Source organism: Arachis stenosperma, chromosome 1, assembly GCF_014773155.1.
Source record: "Arachis stenosperma cultivar V10309 chromosome 1, arast.V10309.gnm1.PFL2, whole genome shotgun sequence".
NCBI lineage: Eukaryota > Viridiplantae > Streptophyta > Magnoliopsida > Fabales > Fabaceae > Arachis > Arachis stenosperma.
Window position 1 is genome coordinate 11,092,044 of NC_080377.1, and position 14,666 is coordinate 11,106,709.

The window sequence follows — 14,666 nt, forward strand, 5'->3', positions numbered from 1 at the left end:
ACTTGTTAAAATTTTAAAAATATTCTTAAATTTTATTTTATTTTAATTTTATTCTAAAAATTTTTAATTTTCAGCAAATATACTCTTAATGATTAATTTTTTAAAAAATTTATGATCAATTAAACAACAATTTTACAAAAACAATTGTCAACACAAACAAACTAGAAATAGTTGTTATATATTATTGTTGGATTAGTCCTTAATTTTTTAAAAATTTAACTGTAAAAAATATATTTGAACAAATAAAAAAATGTAAACAATAAATTAAAATTTTAAAATATTTTTAAAATTTTTTATAAATTTTAAGAATTAAAAATATATTTTTCCCTATTATTATTATTATTATTATTATGTATTAAGCCATGAATTATAGTTCTAAGTTATGTCATTATTATTATTATTATTATTATTATTATTATTATTATTATTATTATTATTATTATTATTATTCAATATAATGTGTCTTAGCTTTCCCTCATCATATTATTGCTCTTGCTTCTTCCTCTCTAAGTCCTCAATAGGGGGAAATAAGAAACCTCTTCTTTTAAACTATGATCATCATGTCTTCTAACAATCCAAACCCCCTTCATCAACAACAACAATATTATTTATTTTTCTTCATTATTATTGTTATTTTTATTATTGATCTCTCTTTAATTCTTCACAAATTGAAGCATGGAAGATTGGAACATGCTTGGTGCGGATTGTGTTGTGATATCATGTTGCTGCCAATGTTTAATGTTGCAAATCCTTGTTTATGTTTTGCTCAAGCTTCCATCAAAATTGGTGAGAAAAACAAGAAGATATGTTAAGAAGAAATTTTGTGGTAACAAGAGGAGTAGGAGTAATCTTAGTTTAGATCATAGATTAGATCATAGAGAAAAAATATTAATGGGGTCTTCTTTTTCTTCTTATGATGATGTTCTTGTGAAAATTCATGAACAGTCTATTAGGTTTCGAGAAGAGATCGTCATGATAGCACTAAGAGATAGTATTTCAGGACGAAATGGTAATGATAGCGGGTCGTGTATGGATGAAGTTGAAAAAGTGATGGAAAAATTTTATGAAAATGGAGAGTTAGCATTTGGAAGTTTTTGGGGTCAAAAGGAGCCATGGGGTGTTCCTAAAATTGTCTCTAGTGATTTATTACATAATCATCTCCATAATTGTGATTATGATAATAGTTTTGTACGATATGAAATAATTGAATTGGTTGGTTCAATTTCTTAGGCTGTGCAATAAATTATCATACATAATTATGGTTCTAATTGTGGTTTAAATATACATACACATATATATAATCCATAACTTAGAGTTTGTATGTAAGACTTAATTAAATCCGATACCTCTAAATAAAGGTGTAAAGTATTTATTATTTTAAATTATATTATTTTTATACATATTAAATTATTAATAGATGAAAAGATAAATTAATAGCACGTTTTTTTAAGAGAAAAGGAGGCCTAAGACCCAATTAATAGGACGTTAATAAATTAGTATGCATAAAGTCAAATTTTGAGGTAATTTTTTTCAAAACCTAAACAAATTGAGGAACTTGTTTACATCGGAGTCAAATTTTGAGTTTTAGACTAGTGGCTTTGAAGGAACATTTTTTCTTTTCCTGAAACTAGTTACCAAATGAAGGACTTTTCCACTTAAATAAAATAAAAAATTTAGAATTACATACATTTCCTAAATCAAATTTTAACAAACGAATTCTTTTTTTATATTTAATTATTTATATAAATCATCCCAAGTCAATTAACTTTAGGTTAATTTGTTAAACATTACAGTTTAAAAAGATTTATGCTTAGAATTTCTTTCACAAAATAAAATTGTAAAAAAATTGACAACTAATCTCTTCGTCGATAAATCCATCCACATGCGCAATACTGTTTAAGCGGCACATATTTCCCTTATTGCCAGCCATCTTTCTCACAAAATGCCGCTGTCCCTTACTCTGTCGTGACCTGTGGCACTCCGTCGGTTACTGCACCGTTCTCTATCACTTACTGTATCGTGCCTTGCTTTGCCGCTTAATGCCCCAAAACCGTCTTCCACTGCCACATAAACCTCTCTTCTTCTTCCCCAAATTTTTTCTTGCCAAAAGCTTATTTGTGGTGATAATGGTGACAATGGCCGTAACGGAATCGCAAAAAGATATTTAGCTTCTTCTCTTTGCATATATAAATCGTGACACCCATTTGTACTTTATCCATTCGCACATAAATTGTGGAAAGGCTTTAAGATTTATCTATTCTATGAGTAAATCGTCCTACCCAAATGTGTTTTAAGCTGAAAAAATGTTATTTTAGTGACTTTAGAATATACGTATATCTCTAGACATTTAATATTCTTGGACGGTTTATGCTCATTTCGTAAAAGAAATTTCAAGCATAAATCGTTCTAGATTGTAATATTTAACGAGTTAACCCTAAAGTTAAGTGGTCTAGGATGATTTATATAAATATAGGAAGAAAAAATTTGTGTGTTGGAATTTAATTTTAAGAAATTTATGTAATTGTAGATTTTTTGTTAGGGTTTAGGGTTAAAGTTTAGAGCTCAATAAAGGCCCAATAAGATCATAGTGTAACCTGGCCCAACAAGGCCCAATTAGAAAAAGCCCAATGTGTATTTTGCTATAGGCATAGCAAGTAAGAGTAATTAATGGCCAAAACAAAATAAGAGTAATTACTCTTGGTAAAAAAAAAGTAAGAGTCCTTATTCTTTTACAAAATAGTTAAAAAAAAGAATGGATATAATTAAAACGTTCTACTCCATAAAAAAAAAAATGGAACCTCTCAACAAGAAAACTATCACTTATTTGAATTTTTAATATAGACTTAATAAGGAAAGAAACATATATACTTCCTATGAAATTTTCAAGTTACAAAAATGCGTATATATTTCCTCGAAAAAAAAAAAGAGAAAAAATCATATAAAAACGAGCTTGAAGTTATTAACTTATTATTAATTCATTATACAGTTTTCATAACGCTTTTTTAATTTGTCCTCTTCGAACTTTAACTTATAATTCAACACGGTTTCTTCACGAGTCTCCTTCCTTGAACCATTCCAAGTGAGATCTATCATTATCAATAATTTTTCATAGCACACCCCTTTACACCAAATCAAACTCTTCATAAACAAATTATTAATAAACCCTACACAAACATACATTACACCATTATTATTAATATTTTCTTCTTCTCCTTCTTCATCTTCTTCTTTACCTTTGATTATTAGATACTATATCATACACAAATATGTCACACCAAAATAGTAACAATAACGATCAAATAAAGCAACTAAATGACATATTCAATCGCTTTGACATGGACTCGGACGGCAGTCTTACTCACTTGGAGCTCGCCGCCCTGCTCAGATCCCTTGGAGTCAAGCCATCAGGCGACGAGCTCCATGCCTTATTATCTAAGATGGATAAGAATGGAAATGGATACGTCGAGTTTGACGAACTTGTCCATGTCCTAATTCCTCGTGAGGATAATCACAGCCACAGTAATATTTTTCTCAATCAAGAACAACTTTTGGATGTCTTTAGAGTGTTTGATCGCGACGGTAATGGATTCATTACCGCCGCAGAGCTGGCCGGATCCATGGCCAGAATGGGACAGCCGCTCACGTACCGTGAGCTAGCCGCCATGATGGCTCAAGCCGACAGCAATGGCGACGGTGTTATAAGTTTTGAAGAGTTTGTTAATATTTTGGCAAAATCTGCTGCTGATTTTCTTGGTATTAAGGTGGCGTAGATCTTAATTAATTACATATTAGAGGTTTGATCTTGTTTCACTTTTCTTACTTTTGTTTAACTCCAAATTAATTAGTGAATTGTTATTCAGATCCGAATGTAATAATTAACTTGTGATTATATTATTTATTCCATTTCTAACTTAATTGCTGTTATTGGAGTACGAATATTTTAGTTCTCGCTGTGCATCATTCATTGTTTATATATTAATTAGTTTCGCATATTATTATTATTTAATGCGTTAGAAATGTTGATATATAAATGTTAAGTATAAAATATTAAGGGTGTGGTGAAGACATTGTTTATTTATGCAATATAATTTTGAATAATATTTTTTATTTTGTTAAATATTTTATTAAAGATTTTATAATTTTCTTTATGTAAAGATTTTTTTTTAACTATTGGATAATAGATTATAAAGAATTTAATATTAATATGTTATAAAAATATTACTTTTATTTAAAAGTGTTGTTATTCCTTTTAAATTAATAACTTTTTTTTTATAAATTATTCTTCTAAAATATGACTAAATAAACATTTTTATAAGAATATATTTTTGATATTTTCGTCATAGATGGTTTTTTTTTTTTCTTTCCATTAGATGAAGCTCATAAGTAACGAATGATAAACCTGCATTTTAAAAATGAAATGATTGTGATGAATGAGTATATAGTGAATGAAAAAAAAAAGATGAAATTGAAGGGTAAAGGGTTAATTAGAAGCTAAATAATTTAACTATGGATAGTGTAAGCCGTTTAGTCAATGTAGATGTTGACTTATTGATGCATACCCAAACCAAAAGTGTTTGGTGAAAGTGATAAATACATAATAATTGAGTCACTTATGCATTATGATGAGGATGACATTGAGATGACAAATTAGTAATTACGTTCATTTTAGTCACACAACATGGCACTTTGTAAATTTGTCAAAAAGAAAAATATATTAAGGGTGTGTCGTTGAAGGCGAGGTTCAAACTCCTAATACTTGCTTAAGCAGACGAGTGAGCTGACCACTCGACCAACCCAAGTGTTCTTGCCCAGTCGAATTCAGATATATAATGGATAAATAAATAAGGGGAATCTCTAGCACCAAAATCAAAATAATTCATATGATGATTGAAAGAAAATGTGGAACAACTCAAGTTCAGTTCATTGAACTTCATTTTCTACAAAAGATTAGAAACCACCTTCTTCTACCCTATCCTACAAAGAATTCTTGCTTCTTCTATACACTAAGTAACTCCTTCTATCTATGAGCCCAAAAAAACATAAGTGTACATAAAATTTACCCTATTTTACTTTTTACACTTCTTCCCAACATGATAACAAAATGTTGGTTTTCTATAAACAAAGAGAATCACTATACTTTTGACAAATCTATACATAAACTACAGGACTTGATAGCATTATCTACGGTTAATCGTTCTGTCTCGCGTGTCATTAGCCATGGCGGCTAGGCGAGCAGTTGATCCAACGGTTGTTGGCCGGAGCGATCTCTGGCGAACCATGTTACAATATTCGGGATCCTTTGTCTTCCCTTCATACCTTATCCATTGGACAATTTCATGAAACATGGGAAAGAACCTCATCTGAATTGCTGAGTAGGAAAAGTATGGTATGAGTGTTGAGATCACCACAAAGAATGTGACAAGCCAATACATCGGAGACGGCGCCAGAGTCTCGGCGAAGACTTTATAGGCATTCGTCGAAAAATGTGGTGGCATTGAGCCGTATGCCAGGAGGAAGATGTACCAGAATGCAATGGAACCCCAGATGAAAATATGTTGGATCATGGTGAAGTAACTTATAGCTAAAGCTATCTGCAAATTTACCACCCAAACCACACAAGTGTACATGGTTGCGCCGAGTATATCCCTCCCGGCGGTTCTTCCCTCCACGTCGAAGGCCTGAAGTTCCATGGCTTTCGTGCAGAAGAAGAAAACTATTATGGCGCTGATGAATCCGTTAAGCATCCATGCGAGTATTCGCCGCCAGCTAAAGAGGACGTTTTGCACTCCTTCTTGATATAACAATGGAAACTGCCATCATTAACAAGGGAACTAACTATATTAGAGAAGAAAACCAAGCAATTATAACAAAAATCAATTCAATGCTTATAGTAATATCTTTGCTTAAATCAAATCTCTCAGTAGTTTTTGTAGTTTCACTCAATTTTTTCAAGAATTTAATTTTGATATACTGTCAGTGCATCCAATCACAACACTATGTCAGGATAAATAACTACTTTCTAAATGACAAGAGTGAATGGTAATCCAAAAAGAACGAATGTGATTAGACACAATTGTTTAAAACATTTTACACTGTAAGTAGAAACCATACCTTTAGGCAGTACCGAGCGGATACATCCTGGTCGAACACCCCGAGAGCAATCACGGGAAGCGATGAAAAGAAGACATTATAGATAGATAAAAGCCAATCATTGTATGCAGGTTCTCCAGAGAATGATGCATACACCTCATATAAGAACAAAGTGAATCCAAATGTGATGTTCTTGTAGAAAAAATAGCATATCTGCCAGAACAATGAAGCAAAAATTGACATAATTAAGTATCATATACTCTTTTAGAACCTATCTTGAGAATGTTAAGATCAAAATATATTAGCATGACAATACCATAGATGAGATCCTCCGGTAACACCAATGTCCGTGCACGAGAAGTAATCGATCCAAATATCGGAATTGCGCAATTGCAATGTCACTAGACATAACAGCCTGGTGGATGGGAAGAATGATGAATAAGTTGTTAGAGTTTTATGTCTTTTATTTATTTTGTTAGGAACTAATTTACTCGAAAAGAAAAATGAATCCATTTGAGGAGTTTTTCATTACCTGCATTCCTTCAACTCCACTAATTCCAACTCCTATATCTGCTTCTTGAAGCATTCCAACATCATTAGCTCCATCACCAATAGCTAATGTTGTTTTCCGAGTTCCGGATTTGACCAATCTAGTAACCTTCAAGACAGTAACAATACAAAGTTATTTCCAAAATCAAACTACCTTTTTATTTTATTTTTTATTACCAATGCAGCAATAATAGGCCAATACCAGTGCCTTCTGCTTTGGTGACGAGCGACAGCAGATAACAGATGCGCAGCGAATTGCAAGCTCTAGAAACATGTGCTTCACGTTATCGTCTAGAGCATAGACAAGTGAGTTTCCATCGATGATCAAAGCAAATGCCTGCTGAGAACTTCCTCTGTATGCTGTCAGCTGTGCAGCACCTTCAGATATCTGTTGGAGGACACTTTGCCTAGATGCCTGAAAGACGAATCGGTATAAAAATCTTAGAATATAGATTTTCAGCTCTAAAATATCACTTAACACCATAGCCGGCTGAGCAGTCGCACTTCCAAAGTTCCACAAAAGGCCACAACATGTTCTATCTTGAAAGGTTTAATTACTCTAATAGTCCTGATAATTTCGCTCAGTTTTTAATTAGGTCCCTAAAGTTCAAAAGTTTAGACTCATGTCTTTATAGTGTTTACAATGTTTTTCCACTAGGTAGCTCTAGTTTAAAATTTTGTAATCAAGTCCCAATCGTATACAAAAGAAAATAAAGAAAAAGATAGAGATTCAGAAAAGGATGATGAATTTCGTTTTACCTTGATTATAGCAAGCTTGTCTCCACCCTTTTCCAGTGCTTTAATTTCTGGACTCTCCAAATGAATTATAATCTGCTTCATTCCTTGTCTTAGCAAACTACAAGAAAAACTACAATACAATTCTTGTTTCAGATATCTCGAAAAGCAATTATTTTCGTGAAGTCGAAGTAAAAGAACAAAAGAAGGCATAATTAGAATTAAGTACCCTATATTGATTGCAGTCTCCATTTTATCCCCAGTCAAAACCCAAATCTTGATTCCTGCTTGGGCAAGCTTGTCAATGCAATCAGGAACCTATCAAAACAACACGAAAGGTGTCACTTCGAGTCGTTTTATGCAACTAAAGGAAATCCTCATGAGTAAAACATGTATTTTCGCATCCGAACTAACCCCATTTTGGAGTTTGTCCTCTACAGCAGTGGCTCCAAGAAGAATTAGATTCCTCTCAATCTTGTTAGATATTTTCTCAATCTGTCTTTCCTGATCCGCACAAACTAAATTCTTAGCCTTAGAGAATTTATTATGAAACTCCTTGTATTCTTCCACATCAAGTTCGCGATAGGCTAGTATCAAGGTTCTTAGACCTGCATCGGCATAATCATGAACATGCTCCATGGTCTTATCTTGGAACTCCCTCCCATTCTTGGCTAGCCTTTCAAACATGACACTGCATGAAAACATAAAGCCAACCAATCAAAAATCATTTAGACTTGCCTTTGATAAGTGTTTTAGGACAAAAACGATTGGACAAATATCTGAATAGGTTTGTGTCTTTCAATGTGTCTATATTTCTATTCTAAGACAGTTACCAACCTATCAGCACCTTTGCATAATAGAAAAATTTTTCCTTCTTCATCCTCCACTATGACCGACATCCTCTTCCTCGAGCTATTAAATTCCAAAACATTGAGAAGCTTGTACACCCTGCAAAATGAGACTAACTAATGTAAATATAGGTCCCTAAAGCATAAAAATACTACTAAGATAAAACAGTTAAAAGCTACTGACCTTTCAACTTTTTTGCCAGATTCAGGATCCAACTCAAATGTTGATAAATTAGTCTGAGTCCTTTTACAGAACTCGAAACCAATTTCTCTGGCTGCAATCACAAATGCTGCTTCGTCGGGCGATTCAGCCTCATACGAGACATTTCCTGTGTCTTCATCCATTTCTGGTATAGCCGTATGACAGATAGCCAACAGGCGAAAGAATCTCTGGATGACATCAGCATGAGGTTCATTAACCCAATTTCCATTCATTATCCTTTCATCAATGAAGTTAAAGCCCTTTATGGAGGCTTTTCCATTCGAAGATTCATTGATGCTGTCGGCTTCTGAGCCTATAACTTGTTCATGATTTAGAGGTGAACCTTTTCTTCTACCCATGGCCTTCTCAACCTCTGTAATGCCACGGCCATAAGCAACCCCAGCAATAGAACATTTAACAAACTCCATTGAGTTGCACGTAAGAGTTCCGGTTTTATCAGAAAGTATTGTATCAACTTGGCCAAGTTCTTCATTTAAGTTTGATGTTCGGGCATTTGCCGGCTTGTCTGCTTCCTCATAGTACATATGGATATCTTGATTGATGAAAATGCTCTGAAGAACTTTGACAATCTCGATCGACACATAAAGGGATATCGGAATAAAGAAGCCATATAACATCAATGCTGTCAAACAGTGAAATGCAGCAGCAGCTTCCGGTCTCTTCGGATCAAAGAAAACTGTAGAATCATCAGGTCTTAGATACCATCTTTTCATTGGTCCACTTTGCAAGTCATCTTTAGTTAAGATGTAAAAGAAAATAGATCCAACAAATGCCATTAGAAACAAGATACAGAACAAGAAGTAGATTACTCTATCCATCTTCCTCTCAATTCGGCTTCTTTTCGAAGGAGGATCTGTAGAATTTTGGATAACCTTAGTATCATGACCAGTGAAGATTACAGCTCCGAAAATGTAGTCTGTATTGCGAAGTTTGGAGTCTCGAAGAAGAAGCTGCTGAGGCGAAAGGGGATACTTTTGGTCTCCGAATTCTAGGCTCCCAATAAAAGAGTACAGATTAGCATTCGGATCTTCACACTTGACCGTGGCTCTAAACTTTTGGAAGCTGAGATTGCCATGTAAGGAAGAAGTTATCTCTAAGCCTTGTTTCAACTTCAAATTTGTCTCGCCATCCAAATTCGTTGTCTCAACATAGCATACTGCATCCTCATAACTCGACGAAAGCAATAGGAGGTCTGCAGGGAAGAACTCATCCTTCTCTACCTTCACTACATTCCCCACTCTAAGATTCTTCCACTCGGTATATTCGAAATTCCCATCACCTTTATGCACTTTCACTCTTCTATTGTTCACCTCAATATCCTGCAAAAGTAATTTGCCAGAGGATTTATATAACATACTCACTTGTGCTGCAAGGCATAGTGCAAAATGGTTCAAAACATTAACCTTATAAAACGAAATTTGCAACAGATAACAGTTTCATCAAATACTATCTTAAAGATTCTTAATTTGTAACAAACTTTTTCATCAAATACACTCTTATTCCTATTTGTGCAACATAGAGTTTAAGTTACCTGCTTCTTCCGGCGCCAGTCTTCGATGCCTTCCTTCACCATAGTCGCCCCTACGACGATAATCAACGGAAAGATAGCGCTGGCAGCGTTATAAGGCGTAAGTCTGGTGAATGCCAAGATGCCAGTAACCAAGAAATAGAAGTTAGCCACTCTCCTAAACTGCTCGAAGAGCGATTTAGGGAGGAATGTAGCAGGGGTGTACTTTGTAGACCTAACAGAGTTATCTGCATAGTCCCTAACAACCTCGGATTCTAAATCATTCAACTCATTGCACAACACTACCCTTGAATAACCCCTTCCCCCAATCTGAGAATAAAATTCATCTTCAAAAGATGATGCTCTACAGCATGTGAATGAGTATAGCTTGCTCAAATGCAACTTCCTTTTCCTACCACTCCTCATCCTCTCACAAAAACAGAACCTTTTTCGGATTTGATTATCCGAAATCAAGATTCAAGATGCAGGGGAAAATACCCTCTTAAGATAAAACCAATTCCAACTCCAAGTATCATTAAAAATGGCAACTTTCCCTAACCCCAAATCACAAATTAGCCTCAGTAACAAGAATTCCTAATGAAGAGGCTGAAAATCATAACCCTTCAGTGGCATCAATGAACCAAAGACTGTTCAAAGAGGAACAACTTACCCAAAATCCCACACAACCCAAAACCCCATAACCCATTAACACATATACCAAGCAAAAATAGAATAAAATAACAACTATTATATAAAGGTAGCATCAGCAACCAGCAAGAGATACTAAACCCCAGAAAAGGTTCCCACAGAAAAGAGCTCAAAGACCAAGTAATTTGATAAGGCAGTGGAGTAACAAAGCAAAAAACAATGATGGGATAAAAAATAAAAAAAAAAAATTTAAACTTTTATGAGTAAGAGACAGCAAGAGGGATAATAAGGTTGTGGTTTAGTTGATCAAAGAAGATTATTATGATATCAAAGTTTGAGACTTTGAGACAAAACAAAACGATATACACAATGAATTGCAGCAGAACAAGGCCTGCAATGTTGGAATCTCCAAAAACAAACACACCCCAGAAAAATAGAACTAGAAAATATTGAGAAAGTAGAACATTCTAGAAAGCACAGTGGAAGAACCAAAGAAGCTTCTTTTTACAACAATCAGATCTCACATTTCAGTTTTTTGGTTTCAAAGAGTGAAGAATTCAGAAGATACAAAGTTCAATGGCAGGAAGAAAGAGAGTACGAAAATGGTGGAAAGAGAGAATATGGGATATGAAAATGGAAGCATAGAAATTTTGCCAGGAAGCTCAAAGAGTAAGAAATGGGGAAGCTTTAGTCAATGGCGATGACTCAAGTCTCTCTCTCTCTCTCTCTCTATTTTCTCGTTATCCAATAAACACCAAACATTAACAACACTAATCAACAGAAGAAAAATAAGAACAAATTTTCAATAATAATAATAACTAATAAGGTGGTCTAATCAGAAGTTCAGAACTACTGTAAACTAAACAGTAAAAACAGGTCAGAAAATTACACAAATTGAGAAAAATAAAAAATAAGTTTTTTTTTTTTAAGTTTATTGTGTTGTTCTTGTTCATGTAAGAAAGAAAGAAAGAAATTACATTTACTACTTAACTTAGATGATAGCAGGTTTATTATATTATATTCAATTATATAATTAATTATAACAATTAATAAATATATATATATATATACACTAAAAAAAGGTAATAATTCATTTATTCAATTATAGCAATTAACTTAAAAACGTTATTTAAAAAAATAAATATTTTAAAAGCAAAAAATATAATTTATCTTATATTCTTTTGGTCTAAAATAAGTGTGACTTTAAACAATATATATGATTCCAACTTCCAAGTCCTTGTCTATTTGTTTTCTTTAAAACAAACTCATGCATAACTTATTCATTTTAAGAATAAAAATAGATTTAAATTTTTTAACTAAATTGATTTCTAATAATTACTGTAATATAAAATTTCATTGTAAATAATGAATAAATGATACATCACCTCAGCATGTTATTATTATTAGTAGGGGTTTAAGAGAATCTAAGAGAAGTTTAAGGTTTGGATTGAGTCAGAAAAGAGTGAGTGTAAGATGCGCCGTCATGGCAGGGAAATGGCAAATTGTATTGCAAATGCCAAATGCTGTTTGCTGACAAAGTCAAAACCTGAAATCTACAGTTTTCTACTTTCTCTTTCTCTTTTGCCTTCATTTTTTCCCCACCCAAGTACCTAGTACCTAGTTATTTGCTAACTGGTGTTCCGTAATCGATAATGTTAAAGAGAAAAAAAAAAATAGAAATTATAATTGTTTCTGTATAAATTTTTTTAATTATCAAATATTTTTGTTTGTTTTATAAAGAAAAATAAAACATTTTATTTAAATATAAAATATATAAATATATATTTGTTAAATATTAATACGTATTAAAAAAATAATAAAATATATTTTATAAAATAATATACTATTAATTTAAATGTAATAAATTTTACTTTTAATAATCTTATAAAAAATAATTAACCTAATTAATAGGTTTTTTTTTAATTTTAAATTATCAATTTAAACTGATGATACTAGGAAGATAACAAAAAGTCATGAATATTAAATAAGATAAATTCTGATTATTTTTATTAATTTTTTATTGTTAAATATGATGGTAATTTAAAATATAATAAATGAAAATTTAAAATCTATTTAATTAACAAAGGTGTAACATATCTTACTTAATAAAAAAACATTTAAGGATGAACGTTTTAGTTCTTATACATTGTTAAAGATGTAGAAATAATTTTTATTAAATGATGAAAGAGGGAACGGAGAAACAAAAAAGGCTTTTAATTTGTCTCGGTTTAACCAGAAAATAAATCTTTTCGATTGTTAAGAAAATTGAGAATATAAAATATAATTTTTTATTTTTTATTTTTTATATTTATTTTTAGTTTCATTTATAAAATTAATAATAAAAATTACACTTTATTCTTTCAATTGTTAACAAAAATGAGAGAATTTATCCATTTCCGTTTACCACCATAAGAAAAAAGAAATGGAGAAAAATGTGTGGAAGAAAATAAGAGTGGATTTAGTGATTCTAGGAGTAGTTGATTTCATTGTTTTAACTTTAAAACTTCGTGCATCAATTTGCACTTTTTCAAAAGTACTATTTTGTGACGTGTTTCATCTAATTCAAATTTAAATAAGTCCTTATAATTAGTTTTAAGATACATTATTAAATTAAATTTTAAATTATATATAGGGAGACATAAATATTTTTCTCCATATATCATTTTCTTAGTCTTGACATTTTAGGATAATTGATAAAACACTACGTTAATTAAGAATTGAGACAAACTAATAATAAGGGTTACATAAACCTTAAATATTACAATATTAGACTTATAGAATAATAATTGTGATAATTCTTTTGATTAAGATGTGACATAATGTCCATTATCATAATTTTACCCTTCAACCACTCATTAATAAAGCTCTTCCGAAATTTCAGAATTATTTGCCGCTCTTATAATAAAAGTTAAAGTCTAAAAAGATTTAATTCTGTTTTGGTTTGAATGGTTATAAGCATACACTTTTTAATAGTAGATATTATTTTAATATTAGTATTTTATTAATAATTAATATGTATTATTTTTATTTTATTAGTTAAAAATCATTTAAATACATAATTAATTAATAATAACTATATTTTTATACAAATATCAAGAGTATTTAATTTATGAATATTGAATAATGTTATTGATTAACATAATATTGTTCTTTTGTTGTGGTTTTTTTTTATTGGTTTTGTGTGTTTTACAAGTAATTTTGGTCTTTTATGGCACTAATTGAAAGTTGCTCCACCAAAGGGAAAGATCCATATATGGAGTAAGAATCTGTTTATATAAATGCAAAGTCATAGAAGCACTTAAAATTATCTTAAGAGAGTGGTAAAGCCAACTTTTTTCCCAATATTTTTGTCATCTAAAGATTTTTTTTCGTTTCTTCCAGTAGAAGAAAAAAAACTTTTAATTAATTATGAAATTGAATAATATATAGAAAAAGGTTAAATGAAACTTTTGATCTAAATTATCACTATATGTAGATATATGGGATTTCAAGAATTATATTGAATTATTCTTTAAAAAAAGAATTATATTAAATTATTTCGAGTTGAAATTGTCTAAATAAAACACATGACAAGTCACTTCAATTATTGTTTTCTTTTATTTCTTTGTTGAAAGTTGGAATAGAAAACAATAAAACATAGATTGCTAACGTTAAGTTGACGGTATAGTAAGATTAAATGGAAAATTGATAGGGTAAAGCATAATTTTTTTTTAAAATTTGACAAAAATTTAAAAAATATGTTTAAGTTTTATTTTGTTTTAATTTTATTTCAAAAAATTTTTATTTACATCAAATATACTCCTGACGTATAATTTTTTAAAAAAATTAAAATTAATTCAACAATAATTTCATAAGAACAATCTTCAATACAAACAAATCAAGCATAATTGTTATGCATTATTATTAGATTGATCTTAAATTTTTTGAAAATTTAGCCGTTAAAGATATATTTAATGCAAATAAAAATTTTTTGGGACAAAATTGAAATAAAATAAAATTTATGGATATTTTTTAAATTTTTTCTAAATTTCAGGAACGAACAAAAAGTATACTTTATCTAAATTAA

General features: G+C 31.0%; 3 protein-coding genes across 3 annotated transcripts; 2 read left to right on the top strand and 1 right to left on the bottom strand.

Annotated features, from left to right (window-relative positions):
- Window positions 1-506: 506 nt before the first annotated feature.
- Window positions 507-1,230, top strand: LOC130975191 (uncharacterized). The gene has a single exon (XM_057900018.1). The coding sequence runs from the start codon at window positions 676-678 to the stop codon at window positions 1,228-1,230; it is 555 nt and encodes a 184-aa protein (XP_057756001.1). The 5' UTR covers window positions 507-675.
- A 1,909-nt stretch (window positions 1,231-3,139) lies between these two features.
- LOC130963117 (probable calcium-binding protein CML15) lies at window positions 3,140-3,915 on the top strand. The gene has a single exon (XM_057889293.1). The coding sequence runs from the start codon at window positions 3,267-3,269 to the stop codon at window positions 3,768-3,770; it is 504 nt and encodes a 167-aa protein (XP_057745276.1). The 5' UTR covers window positions 3,140-3,266; the 3' UTR covers window positions 3,771-3,915.
- Window positions 3,916-4,855: 940 nt separating this feature from the next.
- LOC130963037 (putative phospholipid-transporting ATPase 9) lies at window positions 4,856-11,361 on the bottom strand. The gene is made up of 11 exons (XM_057889213.1): window positions 9,977-11,361; window positions 8,407-9,764; window positions 8,212-8,322; window positions 7,789-8,065; window positions 7,604-7,692; window positions 7,399-7,507; window positions 6,842-7,054; window positions 6,623-6,748; window positions 6,407-6,505; window positions 6,112-6,303; window positions 4,856-5,810 (listed from the first exon to the last, which is right to left on the bottom strand). Exons 1-11 carry the CDS (start codon window positions 10,376-10,378, stop codon window positions 5,178-5,180), a joined length of 3,609 nt encoding a protein of 1,202 aa, XP_057745196.1. The 5' UTR covers window positions 10,379-11,361; the 3' UTR covers window positions 4,856-5,177.
- Between the last annotated feature and the right edge of the window lie 3,305 nt (window positions 11,362-14,666).

Excerpts from the sequence above, each read along its gene's own strand:
- LOC130975191 (XM_057900018.1), top strand. The coding sequence starts at position 676 with ATGGAAGATTGGAACATGCTTGGTGCGGATTGTGTTGTGATATCATGT.
- LOC130963117 (XM_057889293.1), top strand. The coding sequence starts at position 3,267 with ATGTCACACCAAAATAGTAACAATAACGATCAAATAAAGCAACTAAAT.
- LOC130963037 (XM_057889213.1), bottom strand. The coding sequence starts at position 10,378 with ATGAGGAGTGGTAGGAAAAGGAAGTTGCATTTGAGCAAGCTATACTCA. Across the intron at positions 7,055-7,398 it reads ACAAGCTTGCTATAATCAAG|GCATCTAGGCAAAGTGTCCT; the intron begins GTAAAACGAAAT and ends TTCGTCTTTCAG. Across the intron at positions 6,506-6,622 it reads GTGGAGTTGAAGGAATGCAG|GCTGTTATGTCTAGTGACAT; the intron begins GTAATGAAAAAC and ends CCCATCCACCAG.